Source organism: Podarcis bocagei (assembly GCF_964188305.1).
Source record: "Podarcis bocagei genome assembly, chromosome: 5".
NCBI classification, from domain to species: Eukaryota; Metazoa; Chordata; class Lepidosauria; order Squamata; family Lacertidae; genus Podarcis; species Podarcis bocagei.
The window spans coordinates 98817907-98845763 of record NC_138129.1 but is presented as its reverse complement, the minus strand read 5'-3'; the positions used below and the strand labels follow the sequence as shown (position 1 = coordinate 98845763).

At 44.7% G+C, this 27857-nt stretch overlaps 1 protein-coding gene across 1 annotated transcript in view; it reads left to right on the top strand.

Moving 5' to 3' along the window:
- Positions 1-4707: 4707 nt before the first annotated feature.
- The window catches only part of TNN (tenascin N), a gene marked incomplete at its 5' end in the record, with an annotated part of 34904 nt that continues 11754 nt past the window's right edge, over positions 4708-27857 (top strand). The window contains 10 exons of the mRNA XM_081195512.1: positions 4708-4761; positions 5122-5473; positions 6306-6677; positions 11183-11446; positions 12433-12621; positions 14863-14952; positions 18020-18283; positions 19330-19593; positions 25084-25214; positions 26101-26233. Of these exons, the coding sequence (XP_081051638.1) occupies positions 4708-4761; positions 5122-5473; positions 6306-6677; positions 11183-11446; positions 12433-12621; positions 14863-14952; positions 18020-18283; positions 19330-19593; positions 25084-25214; positions 26101-26233 (2113 nt within the window). The remainder of the gene's footprint in view (positions 4762-5121; positions 5474-6305; positions 6678-11182; positions 11447-12432; positions 12622-14862; positions 14953-18019; positions 18284-19329; positions 19594-25083; positions 25215-26100; positions 26234-27857) is intronic.

Below are 27857 nucleotides of genomic sequence, written 5' to 3'. Positions count from 1 at the left end.
GGTGACAGTTTGGGGGAACTTAAATGCTACTTTAGTCGAAAGCTTTGACGCAATCTTCATTTGATGATTTGCCTGAGAATGTCAAGGACTGGAGCACTTGCAGAGATAGCTAATTTCTGTGGCATTTCGGTAAGAGGGGGGAAAGTTTGGAAAATGAAATAGCAGAGATGTCCCTTGCATGACAGGTGGCCAGACTAACCACAGGCTTTGGAGAATGGCTGTTTCAGCAGAATAGTATGTTAAAATTGGTGCGGGGGGGGGGGAGGGAGGGAGGGAAGGAGATATTTAATCCTACTGTTCAACACTGGAACTCCTGTTCGGTTACGATTTTCATATTGAATCAATGACTTGCTTTCATAATAAGAAGTGCCAGAATGATTGTCAACAAGAATAAAATGCAGTAATAAAGATACACAAACATATTAAAAACATAAACAGAGTAAAAACATTCAGTCATTGGTGCTGCTCAGATACCCAGGAAAATGAAGTTGTTGATGAAAGGGTGAGAAGGCTGGCTCCAGGCGGTTCTCCCTGGGGAGCGAATTTCACAGGTGGGGAATGCCTACAGAAAAGAGTAGCCAGCCTCTCCACCTCCCTCGGTGGTGACACGCAGAAGGGCCACAGATGACAGGTTCATATGGGCGAAAGACAGTCCTTTAGCTATAGGGGTTCCAAGTCATAGAGTGCTTTAAAGGTCAGTGGACTTATAACTTTGAAAAGAAGTGGACATTAGAATATTGCCAGCATTTCATAATGCTATATGTTTTGCAGTTATCTGGGGTGTGTTCTTATTTGTTTTGGATTTGTCTGCTTCAAAAAAATCTATTCCTAGATGTGACTACGTTCTGTTCATGCTTCCACAGTGGTAGCAGTGCATTAGAACAAGTTAATATTACATTCATTTTTCTAAGCAACTCTTAACTGGAAAGTGAGAATTTCTGCAGCTGGTGGTTTGTTATTCATTCTTACAAGTGCACCTGCATGTAGCGAAGTGACAACCGCAGGAAACAGACATCACTTTCCCCTATGCTGGGCTTTGATAATAACAGTTGTCTGGTGGGGAGAAGGATGTGTGGAGGTAAGCAGGGTGGGGGAGGGTTTAGAAGCCCTTTTCTGTGCACCCCGTATACTCTTAAATGTGAATCCCCTAGTCTGCATTTTATATGTGATTGGGAAGACTTGCATGGTAGGTCTAGTGTTCATAGAATCATAGAACTGTAGAGTTGGAAGGTGACCTGAGGGTCATCTAGTCCAACCCTCTGAAATCATAGAATCATAGAATCATAGAGTTGGAAGAGACCACAAGGGCCATCGAGTCCAACCCCCTGCCAAGCAGGAAACACCATCAGAGCACTCCTGACATATGGTTGTCAAGCCTCTGCTTAAAGACCTCCAAAGTAGGAGACTCCATCACACTCCTTGGCAGCAAATTCCACTGTCAAACAGCTCTTACTGTCAGGAAGTTCTTCCTAATGTTTAGGTGGAATCTTCTTTCTTGTAGTTTGGATCCATTGCTCCGTGTCCGCTTCTCTGGAGCAGCAGAAAACAACCTTTCTCCCTCCTCTATGTGACATCCTTTTATATATTTGAACATGACTATCATATCACCCCTTGACCTCCTCTTCTCCAGGCTAAACATGCCCAGCTCCCTTAGCCGTTCCTCATAAGGCATCGTTTCCAGGCCTTTGACCATTTTGGTTGCCCTCCTCTGGACACGTTCCAGTTTGTCAGTGTCCTTCTTGAACTGTGGTGCCCAGAACTGGACACAGTACTCCAGGTGAGGTCTGACCAGAGCAGAATACAGTGGCACTATTACTTCCCTTGATCTAGATGCTATACTCCTATTGATGCAGCCCAGAATTGCATTGGCTTTTTTAGCTGCCGCGTCACACTGTTGGCTCATGTCAAGTTCGTGGTCAACCAAGACTCCTAGATCCTTTTCACATGTACAGTGGTGCCCTGCAAGACGAACGCCTCGTAAGACGAAAAACTCGCTAGACGAAGGAGTTTTTCGTTTTCTTAGCCGCTTCGCAAGACGCATTTCCCTATGGGTTTGCTTCGCAAAACGAAGCTTGCCCCGCAAGCTCCAGGGATAGCGGGGAAGCGCAGCGCGTCTTCCCCGCTGTCCCCGGACCTCTTTTGAAGCAAGGGGCGGCGGGGAGAAGATTGCTTCTCCCCGTTGCCAGCCCCGCAATCTCCGGGGTCAGAGGGGAAGGCACGCGTGCCTTCCCCTCTCTCCCCGGACCCCTTTTGAACCAAGGGGCGGCAACGGGGAGAAGCGATTCTTCCTGCTGCCCCTTCCCTTGCTTTAAAACAGGTCCGGGGACAGAGGGGAAGGCGCGCGCGCCTTCCCCTCTGTCCCCGGAGATTGCGGGGCAGGCAACGGGGAGAAGCAATCTTCTTCCCGCCGCCCCTTGCTTTAAACAGGTCCGGGGACAGAGGGGAAGGCGCGCGGCGCTTCCCCTCTGTCCCCGGACAGTCTCCATAGGAACGCATTGATTGATTTTCAATGCATTCCTATGGGAAACCGTGCTCCGCAAGACGAAAAACTCGCAAGAAGAAAAAACTTGCGGAACAAATTAATTTCGTCTTGTGAGGCACCACTGTACTCTCAAGCCAGGTGTCACCCATCCTGTATTTGTGCCTCTCATTTTTTTTGCCCAAGTGCAATACTTTACATTTCTCCCTGTTAAAGTTCATCTTGTTTGTTTTGGCCCAGTTCTCTAATCTGTCAAGGTCGTTTTGATGCAGGAACATGCAACCTTCCCATGTGGGGATTGAAGCTGCAGCCTTGGCCCCATGTCCTAAGCAACTGATCTGTCCAGGCCGTTGTCCTCTCTTGATCAGCTCTCATTGGTAGGCCCCATAAAACTACCTGAGACCTTGGAGGGCCACTGTAGTACGTGAATGACAGCCCACTTAGAGGTAAAATGCACCCAGTGCATAAACTGACTTTTCATTTGGTACCTGTCTGCTCAAATGTCTGATTGCGTCTCTTTTATTTAGGCACAGTTCACTTCTGTGCCTCAATAACGTTTAATTTCAGAGCTCATAAAAGTAAAGCATGTCACAAAATTAAATTAGTAATTAAAATAATTAGCTAATTTAAAGCATGTCACAAATTTTAAATAGCAATTAAATGAAATGAATTAGTTAATTTAACTAAATGTAAAAGGTGCCCGGTTGAAGGATGTGCCTGATGTTCTGCGCAAAACACTTCCAAATGAAGATGGTTGCTTTTTTTGGATAATGATGCAGGTCGCAATCCACCAAAACTGTGCTAGAATTCTTGCAATATTGTATATAGAATTCGAATGGCTTGCAATTTTACGCAAAGGCTGTGTGCACACCACACATTTAAAGCACATCCCTGTGTCAAGAGTCCTGGGAACTGTAGTTTGCCTCTCACACAGCTACTGTTGCCAGCACCCTTAAAAACTACAGTTCTCATTCTTCTTTTTGGGGCAGTTGTTTTAAAGTTATAGTGTGTACACAAATAAAAGATAATGTCTGGTTTGAATGATTTTGATAAGAGGTAGAAACAATATTGTCACACAGGTTTTGTTTGTTTCTACCAGAGTTTACTTGCAAATTTTATTCCACCTTCCTCAGCTCACACGATACATCACTTGTGTTTGTGTTTAAAATTGTTTTATTCACATTTTATAGGAAATAAAATAACACTCAACATAATCGTAAAAAGACAAAATAAAAGTTTAAATACATTTCAGACAACATTGAGGCCACCATTTCAGAAGTGAATTAGGACAGATATCAGGATAAGTAGATGAAAATATCACACAATTTAACTGACAAGACCCAGTAGACGAACACAAAATATGACCTTGAGTCATGTGCTCAAGAAACATATTTTTTGCTAGTCAGTAATATAAACAATAAAATGGCGTTTTAAGCATTCTGACGTGTAAATAATTTTTTCTGATGCCAAGATTTGGCAGAATTAACCAACCTAAAAGTAGCTCACATCTTATGTTTTTGCTTAAGATTACATTCAGGGTATGTTTCGTGATCTAAAGGAGGCAAATTCAGACTAGTGCAGTTGTAATTCTTAACATAAAGGTAAAGGTAAAGGTAAAGGACCATTAGGTCCAGTAGTGACCGACTCTGGGGTTGGGGCGCTCATCTCGCTTGATTGGCCGAGGGAGCCGGTGTACAGCTTCCAGGTCATGTGGCCAGCATGACTAAGCCGCTTTTGGTGAACCAGAGCGGCGCACAGAAACGCCGTTTACCTTCCCGCAGGAGCGGTACCTATTTATCTACTTGCACTTTGATGTGCTTTCGAACTGCTAGGTGGGCAGGAGCTGGGACTGAGCAACGGGAGCTCACCCCGTCACTGGGATTCAAACCGCCGACCTTCTGATCGGGAAGTCCTAGGCTCTGTGGTTTAATCCACAGCACCACCCGCATCCCTAATTCTTAACATAGGCACTAGGAAATAAGGATTCATAGGAGTGTGCTATAAGACACACAATACACTGCTCAGCCTCTTTGGTTGGGAGGTACTTTTGGGCTCCTGACCTGAGAACCTTTTCAAATTAATTTATTCCCTGTAGTTCTCTGGTTAACTAGAAATAAGTTCAAAAGTCTTTACTGGCATAATGACTATAGCAAAATCAAATTATGGATAGTTGTACAAAGCTCTAAATTTAAAGTAGCATTTAATCGCCACTTGGTAACTGGCCCACAATGTCCTTCTGGAACATTGTTCATCTGAAGCATCTGAATGCATCTCATCAGATGGTAAGCAGGTAACTCTAACCCAAAAATTGCTCCACACATGTAGTAATATGGTTTGTCAAGGAAGGGGTTTAGTTAGGATAGCCTTCAGCCTATGTGCCAATGAGAGCTCAACTGTCTGCAGGGTTGGATTGCCCAGGAAAAGCTACGTTGCATGACTTTACTCCATGTGTAGATCAGCTGTCAGACCGTGAATTCCCAGAAAAGGGCTGTCTGGATGATACCTTTCCTGGAGTATTTGCTTTCATAATAACACTACTTTTGCTCTTTCCAAATTAGCCTTACTCATTTCGTAGTATTAACAGAAACAAGATGATCTTTTGGAATTTCCTTCTGGTGGTTCTGCTGCACTGCCCTCTCCAGGGAGCTCTGGCACAGCTGCCGACGCAACCGGAAAACTGCTCTGGCAAAAGTCAGATCTCCTTCAGTCACTCATACAAGATTGATGTGCCCAAGTCCTCTCAGATCAAAGTGGATCCAGACCCACGCCCCCTCCAAGATGACAGTCACACACTGCTGTCGACTGGTGAAATGCAGGAGGGCGAGGAGCAAAATATTATATTCAGGCACAACATTCGTCTGCAGACTCCCAAAGGTGACTGTGAACTCCTAGGCCAGCTCAAGGCTTTGTTGGAAAGGCTGGAGAAGATAGAGTTGGAAGTGCGACATCTGAGGGGCATCTGTGCTCCTCAGAGGTGCTGTGGCAGAGCCCAAGGTAAGAACCATGTGTGATGAGCACAACTTGTGACTGGCTAAGTCAAATGCAGCCCACTAGTTATGTTTTATGGCCTTTTGGGTGGTTGACAATCTCCCCCCACTCCATGTTTTTGCAGCCTCAGGCAAGCAGTAAAGTCAAAAGACTTGTTGAACTCTCATATGTGTGTCGGATGGATTCAGCTTACTGCAGCACAGTTTTTGTACTGGAACAGTGGGCTTTAATGGTATAGCGTCTGCCATGCACTTTTAACTTCCCTCAAAGTGTACAAAATACACAGGATTTCTCTTTCAGGGTACTATACCCAATATAGGCCCTGATATAAAGGGGGAAATCCTCACAAGTAAGGTAAAGGTAAAGGGACCCCTGACCATTAGGTCCAGTCGCGGACGACTCTGGGGTTGCAGCGCTCATCTCGCTTTACTGGCTGAGGGAACCGGCGTTTGTCCGCACACAGCTTCTGGGTCATGTGGCCAGCATGACTAAGCCACTTCTGGCGAACCAGAGCAGCGCACGGAAATGCCATTTACCTTCCTGCTGGAGTGGTACCTATTTATCTACTTGCACTTTGACATGCTTTTGAACTGCTAGGTTGGCAGGAGAAAGGACCAAGCAACGGGAGCTGACCCCATCGCAGGGATTCAAACCGCCGACCTTCTGATCAACAAGCCCTAGGCTCTGTGGTTTAGACCACAGCGCCACCAGCATATAGCAATTGGTAACTCCATGGTTGTGCTCTTACTAGGATGCTTTTTGTGTTCGTTGTCTTTCTAGTTTTGCCTCTTTTGTCTCCCTTATTGCTTCTTGTGGTTCTATCTCTCATGTTGGGCAGAAGTTTCATCCTGCAGCGGCCACGGAGTTTTCATCCAAGAGATTTGTGCCTGCAACTGTGATGAAGGCTGGGAAGGCCAGGACTGCTCCCGCCCTACCTGCCCAGGAAACTGCAATGGTAACGGGCGCTGTGTTGGTGGCCGATGCATCTGCAATGCGCGTTATGCTGGCGAGGATTGCAGCCGGCTCCTGTGTCCTGAGAACTGCAGTGGAAATGGGCTGTGCGTGAATGGCATATGTCACTGCTACAAGGAGTTCATTGGTGAGGACTGCAGTGAGAAGAGGTGCCCCAACGACTGCAGTGGGAATGGATATTGTGACACTGGCGAGTGTTACTGTGAGGACGGCTTCATTGGGCTTGACTGCTCTAAAGGTAAGACACAGACGCTTTTTTGGATGGAGGCACATAAGGAAGGAGAGGTAGAAGATCACTTTTTATCATATCATTTAGTGCAGGGGTTGGCAGCCTAAGGCCCATGGGCTGGAAGTGGCCCACGGATGCCATTTAACTGGCCCAGAAGCCGCCCCTGGACCAAGCCTCCCTCTTGGCGAGTCCCCACGCACTGCGCTAAACCGGCACAGTGCAGCATGGGGACTCTCTTCCGTGGCTCCGGAAAAGCTTCTGTGCATGCCCAGATGCCAGAAATCGCGTCTGTGCATGTCCGCAGCACCAGAAATCGCTTTTGCGCATGCCCAGACACAGAAAATTGCTTCCGCGCAGGCACAATTTTCAGTGTCTGAGCATGCGCAGAAGCGGTTTCTGGCGCCGTGGACATGTACAGACGTGATTCCCAGCATCATGCTGCGCCGGCCCGGCCCATGGAGTATCTCCATGGCAGTGATCCGGCCCATTCCCGGTAAGCCTTGTCTACCCCTGATTTAGTGGGAGCCTTTAAGAATCGAGACACCCCATATCTGCAAAGCCCTGTTGCGTTGTGATACCGTGATAGGAAGATGATTGGAAGCGCACCATCACAATCCATTAGGAACAGTGAATTCCATTCTCCAAGGGCTGGTTTTGATATAGCCATCCATGCATATGAAGCAGGCTTGGGGAACCTGAAGGTTTGACGAAATATGTAAAACATTAACCCCCCCAGCAAACACCCCCCCCCCAGGTAAGGGGAACCCTTTCCCCCAAACCAGGCATATGACTGGGCATGTTCAGTGGGATGATGGTTTACCATTGGAGGGGAAATGGAAAGGAGAGACTTGGATCCTGAACTGAAGCTCTGCACAGGGCAACGTTTTTGTTGTGGGTCCCACTCACCACTTCTTACAAAATGAAGCAAAACCCAGATTTGGCAATTCAGGATAAGCGATGGAAAATGTTCACAGCATACGTTGCACATTGATATGAAAAATTCATGTTGTGCACAGTGTGGAATTGGGTTTTGGTGCTGGATTAATTTGTTTTATGTTAATAAAAATTAACTTTAATGTACATATTATGAACAGCCTTGGTTAGGCACAACACTTTGTAGAGATCCTATTATGTTCTAGGCTGACTGCTTACCAGTTATGCATATTACTTTTCATTAATTCCATATTAATATGAGGAATATTTGTTGTAAGATTGGTGTGTGTGGAATAAAGAGAGAGATAAACCAGAAACACAGAAATCAAGACTCCACATTAAGAGCAGTAAATTAACAAAGCAACAAGGATCTCTTTGCCATAGCAATATTTTTGGATTGGGGTGGGCTGAGTGATGCAGAGAGCTGATTAGCCAGAGAACAGGAGATTGGCAGAAATGCCTCCAGGAGCCCCTCTAAATTCAAATGGAAGTATCGTATAAAATGTATGGGGGGCAGGAAAGAGTATGCAGCTTTGAGAGTTGGGGGATATATATATATATATATATATATATATATGCTTGCTATTCTCTTTGACAGAGGGATGCGGGTGGTGCTGTGGGTTAAACCACAGAGCCTAGGACTTGCCAATCAGAAGGTCGGCGGTTCGAATCCTCATGACGGGGTGACCTCCCGTTGCTCAGTGCCAGCTCCTGCCAACCTAGCAGTTCGAAAGCACGTCAGAGTGCAAGTAGATAAATACCGGTGGGAAGGTAAACGGCATTTCCGTGTGCTGCTCTGGTTCGCCAGAAGCAGCTTAGTCATGCTGGCCACATGAGCTGGAAGCTGTACGCCGGCTCCCTCGGCCAGTAAAGCAAGATGAGCGCCGCAACCCCAGAGTCAGTCACGACTGGACCTAATGGTCAGGGGTCCCTTTACCTTTACCTTTTACCTCTTTGACAGCCTCCACTTGGTCTTAGAGACCAGAAACAAGGCTCTTGTTAATGTGGGGTCTGAGAGATGAGTTGCTTGTTTCCAACCATTAGACACGGATATGTCAGAGGACATAGGACATAACTGAAGTCCCATAGGTCCTTGGTGTTCTGAGAAGTAGGTGGAGACCAAATAATTGGAATTATGACTTGGATCATTTCTGGTTTAATCATACTGGACACAGCTTAGAGCCCACTGGGCAGTCTGCTATATTTGATATGTTGTTGGTGATGCCCAGGTTGTTGGTACAGGCACTAATTGCTGAACTGCTTTGGAGGTCTTTAAGCAGAGGCTTGACAACCATCTGTCAGGAGTGCTCTGATGGTGTTTCCTGCTTGGCAGGGGGTTGGACTCGATGGCCCTTGTGGTCTCTTCCAACTCTATGATTCTATGATTCTATGATTCTAAGTAGCAAGCCTAAGGTTGCAGTCTGTCCTGAGCAAACCCATCCCCCCTCCCCGGAGGCAGACACACAATTGGAAGTTTATTTCTTTATTGGCAAAGCACTCAATTATAATCAGCTCCCAAGGTGCAAGAATCACATGCACTGCTCCTGCTAAAATAACTAGCTGAGCACCTCCTTTTCTGGTCCCAGCAGTTGGAGAAACTGTGTGCCATGCCTCCTCCAGCCCATGTAAGCCCCCACTTCTGACATGGTGCCCTCAAGCAACCAGGGACTTCTCCTGCACGGCATCATCTGCTGCTCCCTCCTTGTCCCTCCTTGTCCTTGGAGTGCCCAACCTCTCCCCCACCTCACAGGTGACACAAGAACCATGCAAATCAGTGGCCCCTTTCTCTGGATCATCTGACCCTCCATCCAACCTTTGGTGTTGTCCTCCCTGTCCTTAACTCAGTATTGCACCAGTTGGGTCAACCAAGAACAGTCTGCTCTGTGCTGGGCAACAAAGAGGGGAGGCTCAGACAGGAGACACGAGAGCACAACTAGATACCATGGCCATGGGGCTCAATTGCAGAGATGTGAGGTAGGTGATTAAAAGTGCTGCATGGATGGGCAGTAGCGGGGTGGGGCGGGGCTGAACTCATGTGTTTGCATTCCATACTGTATTTGGTTATTTTTCACTCAAATGTGGTTCCAGTCTGTCTCAGAGTGGCTGTGATAAGCAGTTTTGTAAATCCTCCTCACCACCATTTTAAAAGGATTCAGTGACACAAATCCAAGTTTGGCCCCAAACTATTTTTCTTCTTTCCTCCTCCATCCTGTTCATCTATGAAAACAACTCTTTCTGCATTGTCTCCACTTCTTGCTTCACTACATTCAAAGCTTCTGCACGTTCCTTTAAAGGTTGGGAGCGATGCCTTGTCCAAACTTGTAAAACCTACCTGTAACATGAACTGAGGAATGGGCAAAGTCTCCTCTTTGCATGAACACTATAACTACAAACAGTGACTGAGGAATTTGTAAGTTTAGGCAATGCTAACATTTAACGGGCAGTAATGAAAAGGGGAAATAAGAAACCCAATTTGTTTCAAGGGAAAATCTCACCCATGAATGCAAATTAAAATTATTTATCATTCTACTTGATGTCATGATCATTACCTAAGCAATTGTTTTTTGTGCCAAATGTGTTAAATTGTTGCCATTGTAGATAACATTTGAAATTCCCCATGCCACAGAATAACCATTAATTTATCACCAGGAATAAGGAAAATATATTACATTTTAGGCACTATTTTGTGCGTGCAAACTAGGAGCTGTAGCCAGACTGTAAAACGGTTAAAAGTAGCATCTTGATCATCTACCTGTTCTTGCAATGCCAGGCTTGGCTTGATGAGATGAGAGAATGGCAGAAAGCCAGGAACAGTAATGTGTTTACAATATACACATACTGTATGTGTGATTTGTTGGTAATTGCTTCAGTATCAACCACCAAGAGATGTTTCGAGACTGATTTTTTTGCTGTTAGCTCAGATCTCAAATACTGGCATTGTCTTCAGCTGTAGTCATAACAGCAGAACTTAAGTGTGGTCACAGCTCTGCATTCATACTGCAAAAGCTTCAAAGCAATGACGTTGACTATTGCTTTATTGTGACTTTAAATTACGGTGCCATTTACAAAATTATGGAGTTGGTGGCCAAGACATTTAACCAAGTGGGCTGGCAATACAAAAGCATGTGAAGTTAAGGTTGTGTTGTCAACGCTCCAGCCTATAGCATCATGAACTAAACCACAGGGTTGTAGTAATGCACACAGATGATCACACACACATTACTAGCTTCTGGCTTACCTTGCATTTTCTTCTTTGTGTGTGTATGCATTTTGAAAAATCTATATAACCTCCGTAATTTGCTAATAGAAAATGAAAACACTGGGAGATCCAATGATTGATCTCCCACATTTTATCTATTTTTGCATGAGGATGTGGGAAAACTGAGAGTGCAGCTTAAGAGTTGCTAGATTTTACTAGACTGCAAACCCTCATTTCACCTTCTGACTCACAAAGCCAACTTGGCACACTGTTCCTATTAATGAATGTAATACAGTGACAGTCTACAGCACTGGGGAATATACTCTTGTTGAACTCACTATTTCATCCCTTTGATTGATGATGCCCTCGTCTCCCCCTCCAGTGCTAGCTCCCCAGAATGTACGAGTCCTCAAGACCACAGAAGATTCTGTGGCCATTGGCTGGGATCAGGTGGTGGATGTGGATGGTTATCTCATCAGCTACTTTCCTGTTGGGTATGAAGCCTCTGTGAAGCAAGTGCGAGTGTCCAAAGATCAAACCACCTATGAGATTCTGGGTCTTCTTCCTGGCACAAAGTATATTATTACTCTCCGCAATGTAAAGAAGGGGATTGCCAGTGACCCTGAACTCCTGCAAGCCAGCACAGGTAAGAACACTAAAACCAGTTCCAAATTATGTGGTGCTTGGTTCACACTAGCAGATTGCAAAGGGAAAACTTTGAAAAAGCGCTTCAATTCAGGCATGACTCCAACCTTGCTTAAAGATTGCTATGATTTTGATGCGGTGTTGAAATTTACACATTATGATTGGCGATTAGCTGACAAACTACAGCTGAAAACTATGGTTTGAAGTCAGTTTACCAACCATGATTTGTGCTCATTACTATTTGGTACGATGTCTAGATTGGAAAACCATTGCACCTAGAGTTGGAGTGCCACTCCCAACAAAAACTTAAAGCAGACCATAGCAACAAACAATGGCTTGCTTGTTATGCATGTTTAAACTCAAACCATAGTTTTGGTATAATGTCTGACCTGATACTATGACGGAAGTGCATAAAACCATGCACAACACAGTGAAAGTTGATAGTGAGAAGTTTTTCTTCCTCTTTCACAATACAAGAACCCAGGAGCATCCGATGCAGATGAATGTTGGAGGATTCACGACAGTCCAAAGAAAGTACATATTCACACAGTGCATAATGGTTAAATTATGGAATCTGCTACCACAAGACATAGCAGCAAATACCATAGATGGCTTTAAATAGAGTTTAGGGAAATTCATGGTGGATAAGGCTGGCAGACGCGGCTACAGTTTCACCTCACCGTTGAAGGCCATGCATCTCTCTGAATGCCAGCTGAGGGGAAGCCCAAGTGTGGAAGAGTTCTGCGGCACTCAAGTCCTGTTTGCGGACTTCCCAAAGGCATCCAGCTGGATCCAGCAGGGCTCTTGTGTTCTTAGGAGTTAATGGGGAAACTGCTGGCCCAAATTCCTCCCTTTCCCTATCTGCCTTTCATCTAAGCAAGTGCATTACATCCAAAGTTCTGTTATAATTATTCCTTAGAGAGCAAGGGGATTGATTGTAATAATGTGCTGTTTCAGCTTTGCTTTCGATTATTCTCTCTTTTCTAGAGGTCTCTGCCATTGGTGCTATATGGGTGACAGAAGAGACAGATAATTCCCTGGAAGTGGAGTGGGAGAATCCTTCAACAGAGGTGGATTATTACAAGCTGAGGATCAGTTCTTTGCTCCGGCCAGGGGAGGAGAAGGAGGTGCTGGTCCCTAAAAGCAGTGATGCCAAGAGCAGATATGTTATCACAGGTAAGTGGTGATGTGGTAAGTTTCTTACGATCAGGAATGAGGTCAATGGAGAAGATCTGTTAATTTTTCTCACTGTTAACTGGAAAGAGAACTGACATTTGGTTGTTGATTTAGGCCCCATCTGCACTATACTTTGAAAGCACTACCATACCACCAACCAGTCATGGCTTCCCTGCAAGAATCAAGGGAATTGTAATTTTGTTAAGAGAGACCCCTATTCCCCTCAGAGAGCTACATTTCCCAGAGTTCCTTGGGAAGAGGGATTCGGTGTTAAACCACTTTGAGAAATGCAGCTCTGTAAGGGGAATAGGGGTCTCTAGATGTTGCTGGACTCCAACTCTCACTAGATCCAGCCAGCCTGGCCCAGAGGTCAGGGGTGATGGAAGCTGTAGGTCAGAGCCAGTGTGGTGTAGTGAATAAGAGCAGTAGACTCGTAATCCGGTGAACCGGGTTCACTTCCCCGCTCCTCCACCTGCAGCTGCTGGGTGACCTTGGGCCAGTCCCACATCTCTGAAGTCTCTCAGCCCCACTCACCTCACAGAGTGTTTGTTGTGGGGGAGGAAGGGAAAGGAGAATGTTAGGGGAGTGATAAAGCGGGATCTCAAATCCAAACTCCTCTTCTTCTTCTCAGCAACACACAAAGGGCCATAGGTTACCTGCCCCTGGCATAAAATAAAATAAAAATATGTTATATAGGTCTAGACATCTGTACTGAACATGGTCTCTAAGCAGTTTTTACAGAGTTCTGATTTATGTGCATTTAATAATAATAATAATATTTTATTTATACCCCACCCTTCCTGGTTTAAAAACCGGGCTCAGGGCAGCTAACAGCAAATATAAAACACTGTTTAAAATATGACTTAAAAACAGCATAAATTACAACATAAATGTAGCATCAACGTCAATAAAAATCAAAAATTCAGGGGTCATTTTAAGGGAAAAAAACCCAGTCAGTAGACATCAAATGATCACCATGACTCAGCGGCGTAGCGTGAGTTGTCAGCACCCGGGGCAACGCAAGTAATTTGCGCCCCCTAACCCGGGGCAAGGCAAGTAATTTGCACCCCCCCTAACCCCTAACCTGCGAGTTGCCGCTGGCGCTGCCGCCCAAACGACGCCGCTTGCCCAGAGGAGGAGGGGGGCAGAGAGGCGAGGAAATTGCAACGGCCCAGCAGCTGCAGCAGCAGCGGCGGAGGCGGGGCTGTGAGGAGGGGCTGCCTGGCGCGTCCTCCGCGGCGAGCGCTGAGAGCCGCTGCCTGCCGGGCGCCTTCAGCCCGGACGCGCGCACAGCTCGTCGGTTCCGCGAGACATGCGGCTCCGCTACAGCCTGCGCCCGAGGCTCTTCGGCGACTCCGGAGGCAGCGAGCGCGCCCCCCCAGATGTTGCGCCCGGTGCGGCCGGCACCCCTGGCACCCCCCACGCTACGCCACTGCCATGACTAACTGGCCAAGTTGGTTCTACAAGGCCAGCAAGGAGACCAGGGAAGAATTTAAATGTGGGGTCCCAGAAAGGGTTTCTTCATAGAAGAGGACAGGGAAAAGGGAATAGAGGATCAGGCTAATTCAAATTGAAGGCCAGGCGGAATAGCTCTGTCTTACAGGCCCTGCGGAAGGAAATCAAGTCCTGCAGGGCCCTAGTCTCGTGGGACAGAGCATTCCAAACATTAACTTTTTTTTGTTTCATTTATGAGCTACAAAAGTGTTATGCAACATTTTAAAAATAAAACCCAGCCCAGTGTCATCTGTATCCAGCATTAGCCATGATCAGAGCAGACCCACTGAAATTAATGGGCATGACTTATTTAGGTCCACTAATTTCAATGGATCTGTCTGAATAGTAAGTACTTAGATGGATAAAACCAACTGAAAACAGGACAACGCAGAGCCAACAAGCTGCAGGCCTCCAGCAAATAAATGCCTTTTGAAACGAATACGTTTCCCCTCCAGCTGGTGACACAAGTGTTGCAAAGAACAACCGTTAGGGGACTTCAGAGGGGAAGCCCTGCAACGGAGTCTCAGGGCTGATCTTCCCACTTGCAGACCAAGGCCCCCTTCCTCTGGGATGGGTCTCACTGTGAACAGGAGAGATGCAGTTTCCCCCTTCCTCTCAGGTCAGGCTAGACAAGTCCTACATGCAACAAAGGAAGGGCTTTGAAACACATCTAGTATGGAATATGGAGAGAAATCAAAGATACTGCTGTGTCTCAGAGGAATTTACATCTTTCTCTTCTCTTTATAGGCCTGAAGCCAGGAACCCAGTATGTGATCACCGTCATATCTATGAAGGATGAGATGGAAGGGAAGCCATCCTCTGTGAACGGCTGGACAGGTATAAATCTAGGGCTTTGGCGATATCATTCCACAAGCACGGCTGCTACTGATTGTCACAATTGCCGTAGCAATCGCTCATACAGTGTGATCCTTTGAGCCTTCCAGAGTGTCCCAATTACTCTCTCCAGATGTCTCTCTTCACAGTTAACTAAAATCTGTGTACAATCAGGACATGAATGGGCAGGGAGAGTGGGATCTCACCCCCTGGCACCACTTCAAGCCCCTCCATGTTGTTTGGCTATTCTGCACAAAGCTTCTGTGCATAGTCTCTTCCACTGCCAAGGACAGTGTCTGTGCGCACCATGCAGCTTGTACACACAGAGGTTCTGTGTTCAAGACAATAGACCAATGTATGGTGGCTGGGGCTGGTGCCTGCCGCTGCAATCCCAGTTCTCCTCTCTGTGTTAATTGTAGACAGAGTTTAGTCATTTGCCCAGAGCTTGGGTTCAGAAGGGTTTGCAACATCTCAGCATGGGCTCATCCACGCTTCCCCTTGTCCCACTGCTTTCCCCCAGGGAAAACCACTCTTAAGCTCTCAACTGGAGCAAACAGCAATTCTCCAGATTGATGTCTGCTCTGATTTGTGAAGAGGCCATGAATTAACAGCCCTCCCTCTGCTACTGGAAATGTAAGGATTCATCAATGGAATTACCAGACCACTGTTTTTTCTCAAAGGAGGGCAGACCCGGAGGCACCAGATGCCTATAGTTGGCAGCCTTGGGTTTGACTTTGGATCAGTGTTTTTGTTTACTCCTGCTGTCTTCAGAATTTTCTTGCCAGTGGGAGGAAGTCAGAGACTAGAGCACTGAAATTCTGCTTCCTCTTGGGCAGTAAATCATTGCTGTGGAATGTCCTGATTTTGCAGATGATGTGTCCATTTTAACAGTTTTGATTTGAACATGTTGTGCTCTGGGCTGGACATGAGAAGCACCATTTCTTCCTTTGTAGCTACAGCAAAGTAGTTCCTAGAAACTGGGAAGGGAATCTGAAAGGCAAAATATATCAAGCCAACTGTTTGGTCTATATTGCCAAAAATACAAACTGTCCAGTGGTTTGGTTGTAAAAGCAAGAGCTGTTTGGATCCATGTGGGCTGCTCTTCAAGCTCCAGAAAGAGTGCACATTTTCTGTTACAAACTGTTCTGCTACACCGAAGCTAAGCACCCTATATAGCAATGACTGGTGTCAGGAAAAAGCTGCCACACACAATTAAAGTTCTAGAAGTTGCTTTGCAAGAATTGCACAGGTGCAACTAGAATTACCCATGTGCACAACGCAACCACGTGGACAGGCACCGTTTGCACAGATCATAACAAGAGAATTGGCAGCCTGCTGGGAGGATTTTGGGTGCCCATTTTTGGGAAAGATTTCATCCCATCATTCCCTGCCCATGGGATTAGATCATTTTCTCCCAGCCACATGGGAGCCACTCACAGAAAAGAGACTCCCATGCTGTTTGGATAACAAGGCCCTGCGTTAACCCACTCTTTGGCGCTTAATTGGAGCAAACATCAATTTGGAGTTTTAAAGGATTGGATTTAGAGTAGGTTTTCGTGGGTAAGATCATAGCTTTAAATCTCAAACCATGCCTGGAAAGAGTGGAGAAAAGGTAAGTGCGGCTGAACCCAGAGTGATGGCTTAGACAGCAGTGAAGTTGCCCCCCACCAATGTGTTTTCCCACCTGCTCTTTCCCCACCTAGCTGTTCACATCAGCACGGCTTCATTAGTGTCATATCCATCTCTGTTAGTGTTTAAACCAGGGCGCATTGAGGGGACTGAGATGTCTTTACCCTATGCAAAGGTGTTCACACCTTGGCTAGAGATGAATCAGGAATGGCTTAAGGACTCTAGTTGGTATGAAGTTGGTTTGAGAAATGACAAAAGATACACACACATTTTGATAAAGCCATGTGAGCACGGATTAGAAACCCAGCTCAGGAAATGCAGTGAGAGCACAGCAAGCAGCAGTGTGAATGCAAGCCAGAGTCATTTTGCTGCCTCCTGGAATAGAATCTGAGCATTATAAAATGGCTCTAATCTTAGCATTCAAACTCAGGATCATCACAGTCCTTCAAACGGATGGGAATGTGGGAAGTCTTACTTTAGCACCACTGTGCAACTCTTTGGTTTAACATCTTTATTTTTAAAAGTGTGAAGTGTTTCATTCTTAAAGGTTGCTTGGATGGTTGACCATGGTGTAAGGTCTCTGTGAGTCATATTAGCCCCGTTTGGGCAATCTGCCTGCATGTAAAAGCAAGATGAGATCAGGAATGAGTGCATTAACCTTCAAACACGCCCACCTGCTGTCCTCTTTGGCCTCTCCAGCATGGAAGGGAGCCTCCTGTACGTATGGCGGCTCCCTGCACAATTTAGACCCTTGACCTTCCCTTACACCAAACCACCCAGAGAATCCCCCCAGTACGGGAGCTCCCCACTTCAGAACTTTGCTCTCCAACCTGTGGAGTGTGACAGTCGTGACGCCAGCGGAGTGGTGGAGGAGCTTCCTACACTTGTCTCACCTCTCCTTCTGCATGCTTCTGCATGCAAGTAGAATGCCTGAAGGGGGCTACTGGCAAACTCTGAAAGGGTTCATAATATAGACAGGTGCTGGCAAGTGTTTGAAATCAAATGCAGAAGATGCTTCTGCTATGAAATAAGGTGAAGGAGCAACCTTTGGTGGTAAATTGTTGAATAATAATAATAATAATAATAATAATAATAATAATAATAATAATGTATTATTTATACCCCACCCATCTGACTGGGCTTCCCCAGCCACTCTGGGCGGCTTCCAACAAAACATTAAAATACAGTAATCCACCAAACATTAAAAGCTTCCCTATTCAATGATTGACTGGTGGATTGACTGAGCTGGAGACAGACAGAACTGATCACTGGAAAGGTCTCCTGATCAAGCTCCAGGAGGTGCTTTGACACGACTACCATTGATTTCCCTTGTGCATCAAAATGCTTTGAGTTGGTTTGCCTCGAAGAAATGACTCCTAGAGATTTACAGAAATCTTGTCAGGATCACTGCTGTGACTAAAAGTCCTTATTCCTTTCACAGATATTGATGGCCCAACTGATCTGGTAGCCAACCAAGTAACAGAAGACACAGCTACCATTTCTTGGAATGGAGCCCAGGCTCCAATAGATAGATATGTGGTGAGCTACACCTCAGCTGATGGTGACACCAAAGAGATCTCTGTGGGGAAGGACAAGAAAACCACTACCCTGGTGGGTTTACATCCAGGCATGGAGTATACCATCTATATCTGGGCTGTGAAGGGAACCCAACAGAGCAGGAAGGCAAGCGTAACAGCTGAAACAGGTAACCCAGAGATGTGATATTATGAAGTTTTGTGCTGTATTCCTTTCTGCCTGTATTTTGTTTCTTATTTTCATACAGTATGCAGCCCTTGTTAAATGTTATAAAATTTTAGGATCAGTTCATGGGGGAGGATGAGCACTTACATTGTAAGTCATTGATGGAAGGAGTTGAGAGTTTTTCACATTGTGAAGACAAGCTTCTAGAAGCGTGCCAAATGGAGATTCATTGCCAAGCTCAGGCCAACAGAAGGAACTACTGCCAGACCAGTGAGGAATTTCTTGACTACTCTAGGCCAGAAAGGGTCATATATGATACCACCTGATCTCTGTGAATGCTTCCAGTTCAGCTGTGCTAACTGATCTGAGCTAGAAGGAGAGTGTTCCTGCCTTTTCCTTGATGGACAAGCATTCTGTTAAGTAATTTAGTTGCATTAGTAAAGGTAAAGGGACCCCTGACCATTAGGTCCAGTGGTGGCTGACTCTGGGGTTGCAGTGCTCTATTGGCCGAGGGAGCCAGTGTACAGCTTCCAGGTCATGTGGCCAGCATGACTAAGCCGCTTCTGGCAAACCAGAGCAGTGCACGGAAATGCCGTTTACTTTCCCGCCGGAGCGGTACCTATTGATCTACTTGCACTTTGACGTGCTTTCGAACCGCCAGGTTGGCAGGAGCAGGGACCAAGCAACGGGAGCTCACCCTGTCGCGGGGATTCAAACCGCCGACCTTCTGATCGGCAAGTCCTAGGCTCTGTGGTTTAACCCACAGCACCACCCACGTCCCAAGCACCACCCGCGTTGCATTATCAATGGCTAATTCCACCTTCCCAGATTCTGCCTCGCTCCCTCACATTAATTAAAATTCTTACGCATCAAGATGCACATATGCATGACATTTTACTTCTGAGTAAAAAATCTACTTGCCAGTCTAGCCATGGCAAAGTAAAGTCCCACAGATCAATATAACAAATGACTTACAGTTGCAAAACAAAGTCTCAAGAAGGTTATAACTGATAAAGAAAACAATAATAATACCTCCATTTTGGTTCATAGAGATAGACGGCCCTACAAACCTGAAAACAGACCAAGCAACAGAGAACACAGCCACTATCTCTTGGAATAAGGCATTGGCTCCTATAGACCGGTACATACTTAGCTACACCTCTGCTGATGGAGACACCAGAGAGATCACAGTTGGGAAGGATAAGACCAGCACCACCTTGACTGGACTGAAGCCAGGCATGGAGTATGTCATCTACATCTGGGCTGTGAAGGGGAGCCAGCAGAGCAAGAGGACAATCACAAAGACACTGACAGGTAACTTAAGTGAGGAGCAGTGGAGAGAGGTGATGGGATTGTTGGTTTTTAATGATGTGGTTAAAGAACTGAAAGGCGAATTCCCTGGATGCCTAGATCCAGGTTTGGGGCAAGTACTCTTTGGTGAGAGAGGCTTGGCAGAGATTTAAGATAGCAAAACATGCAGCAAAGTAAAGTATGGAAATGTTGTGTTAGACCTTTAAGATCTCCCCTTCTAAACCCCTTCCAAAGTCGCCCCCTTCCCTTAGCAAAGAGACCACACATTTGGCAATTTAAAAATAGTTTACTTACAAACTCTTCAAAGGTTAGATACATGTGGTTTTCCATAAAGCAGCAAGAAAAGATGGGCAGTAGAACTTAGTTTCAAAAATGGTAAGAGTTTCTAAATTATCTGTATAGAAACACAAATGTGGCTTGCTAAAGCCATCCAGCTTAGACATCCTTACTGGTCAGGTTCACATGGTGGAGGGTGAGAGAACAGAGTTTGGTAACCCTTATTCCCAAGGTGAGGGGATGTGATCCAGCTAAGCCTGGTAGGGCAGCTTACTCCATGGTCTTAACCCCTCCGTGTATTAACTAGAGTTAAGCATTAACAAGGCTGTCAAATCTCTATTGGCTCCAGAGCTTCTTTGGGTGATTCTGACAATAATACTTATTTCAGTAATCTGTTCCTCAGTCCTATAATGCAACGCCCAGGAGTATTATCCTCTCTTAATTAAATAATAATAATGCAGGGCTGTTTCTAAAAGAGGTCTTTGAAATTACAGCTGGTCTAGAATGTAGTGGTCAGTTTGTTAAGTGGACTTGCCACTCTGGGCATTGTACAGCTGTGTTCGGATATCTGCACTGGTTTCTGTGTTGGTTTCAGCGCCCAACTCATTTTTAAAGCCATAAAACAGAATCATAGAGGGTTTTTTATTTTAAAAAAGCAACAGTGATACAAGCGAGATTAAACCACATTTCTAACACCATGTATGCTTTGACCCTTAGCATTGCTAAGGCTTAGCAGTTAGGCAGCACTGAAAAAATTCTGCTCTGCTTCTGCTCTGCTTCTGGCTCTGCTCTGTGGACCTCTCCCAACACTATAATGGAATACTAATGGAGCTTCCTTCACTATACAAATAGCAGTATTATGGACATAGTGAGATACTATAAAATTTGCAGAAGCAGTACTGCACAATACTAATGGCAAGCCTACGGACATACCTTGTCCTAGGAAGGTGAATTTGAGGCCCTGCAGCTCCCTCTGTTGTCCACATGTGAAGAAGCTTGCACTGGACATTTTTTCAGCCTGTTCCTTTGCCAGTTTCCCTCTCCTGCAGCCAATATTGCCTGCTCAGAGTCTTCATATTACAGCATAATTTATTTTTTAAACTGCCAAATTCATGCATACCTAGCTGGACTCTCTTATTAGACAGCACTAACTTTTCTGGGATGTGTGCGCGCGCACGACTGGGAACTTGACTTCTTGAAGGGACAGTAAGGTAAAGGTAAAGGACTGCTGGAGGGTTAAGTCCAGTCAAAGGCAATTATGGGGTGCTGTGCTGATCTCGCTTTTCAGGCCGAGGGAGCCGGTGTTTGTCCACAGACAGCTTTCCAGGTCATGTGGCCAGCAGGACTAAACCGCTTCTTAAGCTGGAACATCCCCTATATCAGATTTGGCTAATGTGTCACCTGGCCAGGTGATCCCTGCCCATTGCCCATGCTGGTTGGGACTGATGGGAGTTGGAGTCCAACCCATCTGCAGGGCACCATGTTGGCTAGACCCACAGTCAGCTTACAAACAAGCTTAATCATGTATACTCAGATCTGAGCCCCATTGAGTTCAGTGTGATTTACCTCCAGGTAAGTGTTCATGGGAGAATGAACTGAATGTATTCTCACCCTGCTCCTGGCTGATGTGTTCATTTATCCCACATCACCTCTGGTAAACAGGTTTTGTGGATTCTTATATTGTTTCAAAAAACCGCAAAACTTGTTTGACCAAATGCAACTGTGGGATGAAAGATACGTGTGAACCCATGGTGGGAATCAAAGTCTCTATTAAACTACTCTTAAAAACTAAGAGGAGCTTTATTATGCTCATGAAAACAATTTTTTTTTTTTAGTGGGATTGAATTTGGATGGTAATGTTTACAGATACTCTGTAATTTTTTGTAGCTGTATGGCTATGGAGATCTGATAGTTGTGACAACGCTATGTTGTCACTATCAACTCTATGTTGTATGTCTGCCTTGAAATAGCACGGCCTGCTCTTACTGCTGCAGTTCAAGAGTCAACTAAACAGGAGGTTGGCAAAGCATTGATTTATGTGTCCTGGCATTTTTAAATTTTATTTTATAGTAGCCTATGGGCTGAGCTTGCTCAGCTACCAGCCAGAAACAAGGATTGGTCTGGCATGTGTGTTGCTGTTTGTCTGCCAGTTTGCCAGCCAAGATGAGAGTTCCAGACATGTGGAAGGGCAGCCAGAAAACACACAACCACAGGCGGCTTTGTGCGCAGAGCTAACTTCATAATATTGGCGTTTCAGCACAAGATAAGAGGCTGCCTGTCCTCATCCAAGGCCTTCCGGCCTCTTCAACTGCCGCAAATCTTTTCTGAAACTGATTTATGTAAGCAAGTTCTTAGATAACGAGTCTGACAAAAATAAAACCTACCCATTCTTTCTCACACAGATCTGAAGTACTCATTACTATATTTTTCCGTGTATAAGTCGCCCCCATATATGACTCCCCCTAATTTTTGGGACTCAAAATTAAGAAAATGCAGTATGCACTATCCATGTATAAGACGACTCCTTATTTTAAACTTCAGAAATTTAGGAAAAAATATAGTCCTAAACATGGAAAAATATGGTATACTATCTGTTTTTTAAATGAACTTGTGAGATTTTTTCCCTACTTAAGCCAGGTTGAAACAGGTTCCCATGTTATACTGATTTATTACCCAGCGTAGGGGCCAAAGTAGTTACTTATTATATGAATTCGGTACCCTGCTGTTCAGTTAAAACTTTCAGAGCAGCTTGAGAGCAGTAAAGTAAATAAAATCAGCAAACATGTTATAAAAATAGCAGAGGACTCAAACAAAAATTAAAATTCAGTTGTAATTGAAAGAAAATGAAACTCTTGAAAAGCATGGATAAATTAAAATGATTTTATCTGGTCATCAATCTCATTTTGGGGGGGGGGGCACTTTATGCATTGCCAAAAAAGAATAACTGCATCACCTCAAAATGACAAAAGCGGGTTCATTTTTGCATTAATCTAAATACATTAATTTATAAGTATAGTTACAAATTTATAGATAATTATTATAATTTAAATTAGGGTTTGCTACCCTTTGGCCCCCCAGATAGTCCTTTACCATTGGCACTACTGGCTGGGGCTGATGGCAGCTGTAACACGCCGTGTCTCCATCCATAGCAGGGGTAGTCTGTGCCCAGGTGACCTCTGTGCTTGCTCAGTCTGCTCCCCAGGGCAGCTTCAAGGCCCCTGCTAGCCTTTCCCATGTTTCCTACCTTTGAACTTGACTTGGAGTGGGCACAGCCTTTCAGTCAAGAAAGTCTCCTCAGCGCCAGGCAGGCTTCCCTGGGGAGGGCATTCTGGAACTGGTGGCCACCACCGAGAAGGCCAAGGGGAAGTCAATTTCCTTGTTACCCAAAAGCCATCTTGCCGAGCTTCAGGAGAGGAGCTATAGTGCACAAGAACTGCTTTACTATTTCCCCTCTGATTACTTTTCTGCCCAAATTTCTTTCCCCAAGCTTCTGTTCAATGAATGGGAGAAGAGACATAGCTATGGCCTCTTCCCCCTCTCCACTTAAGACTACAGCCTCTTGCATGGGGGGGGGGGGAGAACCTTAGTTAAGTATATTTATTTACTTGATTTTTTGGGGGGGGCAGACACCCCCTGCTCCCCCTGGCTATTCCCATGTAGCTGATTTTCATGGGGGGGAAGCCGTGAGACTGCCATGCAAAATCTAATGTGGCTCTAAATAATTTCTGAAACCACATTCACAAGTCTAGTTCCATCCTGACATTTTTTTCTAAATAACGTGTTATAAGAATTTTAAGGTCTTAGATATATAATAAATGTTCATAAATGTACCAGGCAGGCACGTACATGAGTGTGTGAACCGTGTGTCTGGAGCAGTGCAGGGGGACAGTCCTGAAACCATTTTGACTCCCAAGCTGACCAAGTGTTTCTCTACAAGGATGGAGGGGGTGAAAAAAACCCTTCCCATTGTCTCAGGAATTAGGTAATTGCCATCTCAAAGGAATGCCCGGACTACCAGAAAAGGCAATCAGATAAGGCATTATCAGATAACTTGGCAGACAGGAAAAACAACATTCAAATTTCTGTTGTAGACCGCCTTTTCTGTGATGTAGGTATGATGTGTGTATGGAGGGGTGGTCCGGAGCTCCAGGGCAGGGAATTTCAACATGGATATATAAGGCCATGCGCACCATTGTTCCTCCTCCTTTCTCCTGCATGTGGGGGCAGGACCCTGTTGCAGCAGTCAATAAAGATCAGGCTTACTAGCTGCTTTGCTTCTCAATATCCTCTGGCGTGTCTCTGTTATTTTCTCCCCCTTGATATAGAACCTACAAAAGGACTCTATATGGGCTCTTGGGTACCCCATAAGGGAAAAGGAGCAGGTTTTTTTTACTTATATCAAATGTAAACACTTTGTGATAGCTTGGTGGCCTTGAATGTTTCTAATGGCTTGGTTCACTACTTTGAGGCACTGAAGTACTGTGGTGCCTCGCAAGACGAAAATAATCCGTTCCGCGAGTCTCTTTGTCTAGCGGTTTTTTCGTCTTGCGAAGCAACCCTATTAGCGGCTTAGTGGATTAGCGCTATTAGCGGTTTAGCGGCTATTAAAGGCTTAGCGGCTAAAAGGCTATTAGCAGCTTAGCGGCTTAGAAAAAGGGGGGGGGGAGCGAAAAAAATCGCAAGACTTGCAAGACGTTTTCGTCTTGCGAAGCAAGCCCATAGGGAAATTCGTCTTGCGAAGCGCATCGAAAAACGGAAAACCCTTTCGTCTAGTGGGTTTTTCGTCTTGCGAGGTATTCGTCTTGCGGGGCACCACTGTATGCAGCACCCCCAAACTCCTTGGGCTGGAGGCTGAATAAAACAGCATCTTGGTGGAAATAAGATGATGTATGCTAACTCAGAGGTGGCACGAAGCAGAGGTGGAGAAACTGCTACTGTCTTTCACAAAGCAGGATTTGGGGGGGGTGCGTGGGACTGATGCTGCTTTAGACTGTTTTGCAAAATATTTTAATACTCCTAACAAGGAAAATAAAGACAGACCTTGGAATTTCTAACCACTCAGGGAATTGTGGAGGGGAAAATGGTTCTTCCAGTAGTTTGTTCAATTCCTCTTAGGAATATGGGGAGGTCAAATCTCTTTCTTCCTACACAGGTTATTGTAATGAACAAACCATATAGCAGGTTAAAACACCTTGACCCACTTTGTCTTTCGTCTAGAAATTGACCCTCCCAGGAATGTCCGTGTGTCAGATGTAACACAGTCCAGTGGACTGGTCACTTGGACACCACCCGATGCTCAGATCAGTGGCTATCTTATCACCTATCGGGAACCAGATGGTACTATCAAGGTAAGTCTGTAAATTGCTATGTGAGCAAAGGTATGATTAGCTAAGCCAACAGTTCAAAAACACACAAGCTTTTCACCCATGAACCCAGATTTGATACAGAGATTCGCTACATATGCTTTGCATTTAATGTTTTTAAGTTATATGAAAAGTTGGTACAGGTGGCATAACTGTAAAGCAACACTGAATCGTCATGAAGATTTGGCGTGTAGCCAGTATATAGTCAGGGGCCCCCTTTTGCCTCATTTTAGTTTTGAAAATGTCCAGCCCACACGCAAGATGGTTTATGATATACAATTATAATAAGGCATTAAAACCACATAAAAGCAAATTATAGAAACAGCAGTTATAAAAGCAATCTTGAAATGCAGCCTAGAGATAAAGCAGTATTTTTAACATCCTTTTAAAAAGCAGAAAAAAACAACAGTTGATTTCAGAGATTAAAAGTGAAGCTTTTAATTTGACTTGCCCCATCCTTGTGTTTTGGGAATATAAATACAGCCTATTCCCTTCAAATACTGGATCTTATTCTATGAATGCTATGAACTACGAACCTCAACTATTATTCAGCGAGTACTGTGTGCATCTGACTTGCTCCTCTAGGAAGGGCAGTCTGTGGTTCTTTGGATCCTGTGGGATCAATTCCAATCAGCCCCAGCCAGCATGCCTGATGGTCAGGGATGATGGAAGCTGCAATCCAGCAACACGTTCCACTATCTTCCTCTAGAGAAACTGCATTTTTCACTTCCCCATGGATCACAACCATCCTTGGGTAGCCAATCATCTCTCTCCCTGCCTCTTACAGGGATTGGAGGCGAAGGTCAAGAAGGGCAGGAGCCAAATTGTCAATGAAATGTAATTTTTGCCTCTCTTTTCTTTTGTGTGTCAGGAAGTGCGGTTAGGTCCTAATGAGGAAAGGTTTGTCCTAGAAGGCCTTACTCGAGGAACCAAATATACCATACATATCATGGCCTTTAAGGGAGACCGCTGGAGTCGAAAAACAACCACCACCTTTTCTACAGGTAGGTTTTGGGAACTGCAGTAAAACTTCCTCGACCTGTTGTTCAAGATGGTGCTTGCCCTCAAAAGGGGTCCCGTGGCACTGCCAGCTGAATCTGTGTTGATCTTCTGAGGATTTTTTGTATTATGAAGGCTTGGAAAGAGGCCAGGAGTTCAAGGAGTAGGTCAGTCTGGTCTCAGGGTTTGGATCTGAAATTTCAGGATTTTAGCCGCCTTCTTGGGGTCTCCAGGGGAAGAAGTAATTTGCACCACACCGAATCTTAGTAGGAAAATATGTGACTGAAAACCATAATCACAGATCATACACATTCATTTTTATAACCAAGTATTTGATGATGTCATCAGGAGCAGAATGGAACGCAAATTGAGCTCAGATTAAACTTAATATAGTTTTGTTTGCCAAACCCAGTACTGAATTGAGCTGAGGGAATGTGCCCATCACCATTTAACATGTATTTTTGCTTTGAGAGGTTGAACAACTGTTTCTGGTGATCTGAGAAACATTATGGGTGTATTTAAAAGAATCCTAAGATCAATGTCTTAATAGCCTATTCTGAAGACATTCTAAATTTGATGATTTTGCACGTCAGATTTGAATAGTAATAGTGGAATAACTTTTAACAGGTCAAGAACTGGCGGCACTTTCAGATCTTACATAGTAATTTCAAAGTGCCACATACATGTTGTCCAGTTTTTAATTTTCCATAATGTAGATGTGACTGCTGAGCCCCTTAACTGGAAAGTAAACTCAGTTATGAGATTGATCATCAAGACATCAGTTAGGAAGAGCTCATCTGTGGTGAGCAAGAAGGACTTTTGTTTTAGCTTATACCTGAGACATTTTTTGGCAAAACGAATTCAAGGATGCTAACCATCTGTGAAGCCTCGACAGAGAATGAGATGGGAGAATCTTATCATCAGCTCAGAGATGACCAGAAAGTAGGGACCCTGTTTTAATTCAGATGTTTACATCATTATTAAATAAGTTTAAAAGGTGAGGCTCCAGTATAAAACCTTGTTTGATGCTACTAGATTTGGGAATACAGTGGAAGAAGAGTTCAGTGCGATGAAATCTTACATTCAGACTGGTGTTTGAATATAACATCCTTACACAAAATGGCGAGAGGTTTGGGCATTTGATAATTTGTTGAACAACCAATGTGTGCTGATGGAGCCAAAGGTAACCTTAAAGTTGACAAGCTACAAACAAATCCATTTTTTAAAATGTTGGCATACTTAAGAATTAAGTGGGCAAGCACAAAACAGTTGTCTAATAACAAGTAGACAGCTTTAAAGCTGGATAGTTCAGAAAATCCCTTCTTTGAACTTAAACAGGAGTATTTTCCATTTAGATTTATGAAATATACTCAGAGTCCTGCAATGATTTCATGCTCTTTATTGCAACTTGTAAAACCGTGATTGAATAACATAACAATTTACTATAATATCTATCCATTTATTTGGTCTTTGTGAGTTCATGACTCAAGTGAGATTTGAAGTGGGAGCTCACAAAGTCATGATGGCTTTGTCCATATATATTTCTGAGTTGAGGCAGTGTAGCAGATATATGGACAAAGCCATCAGGGTCACAGACCTACTGTTCATTTGATTGGATTCTCCATCCTT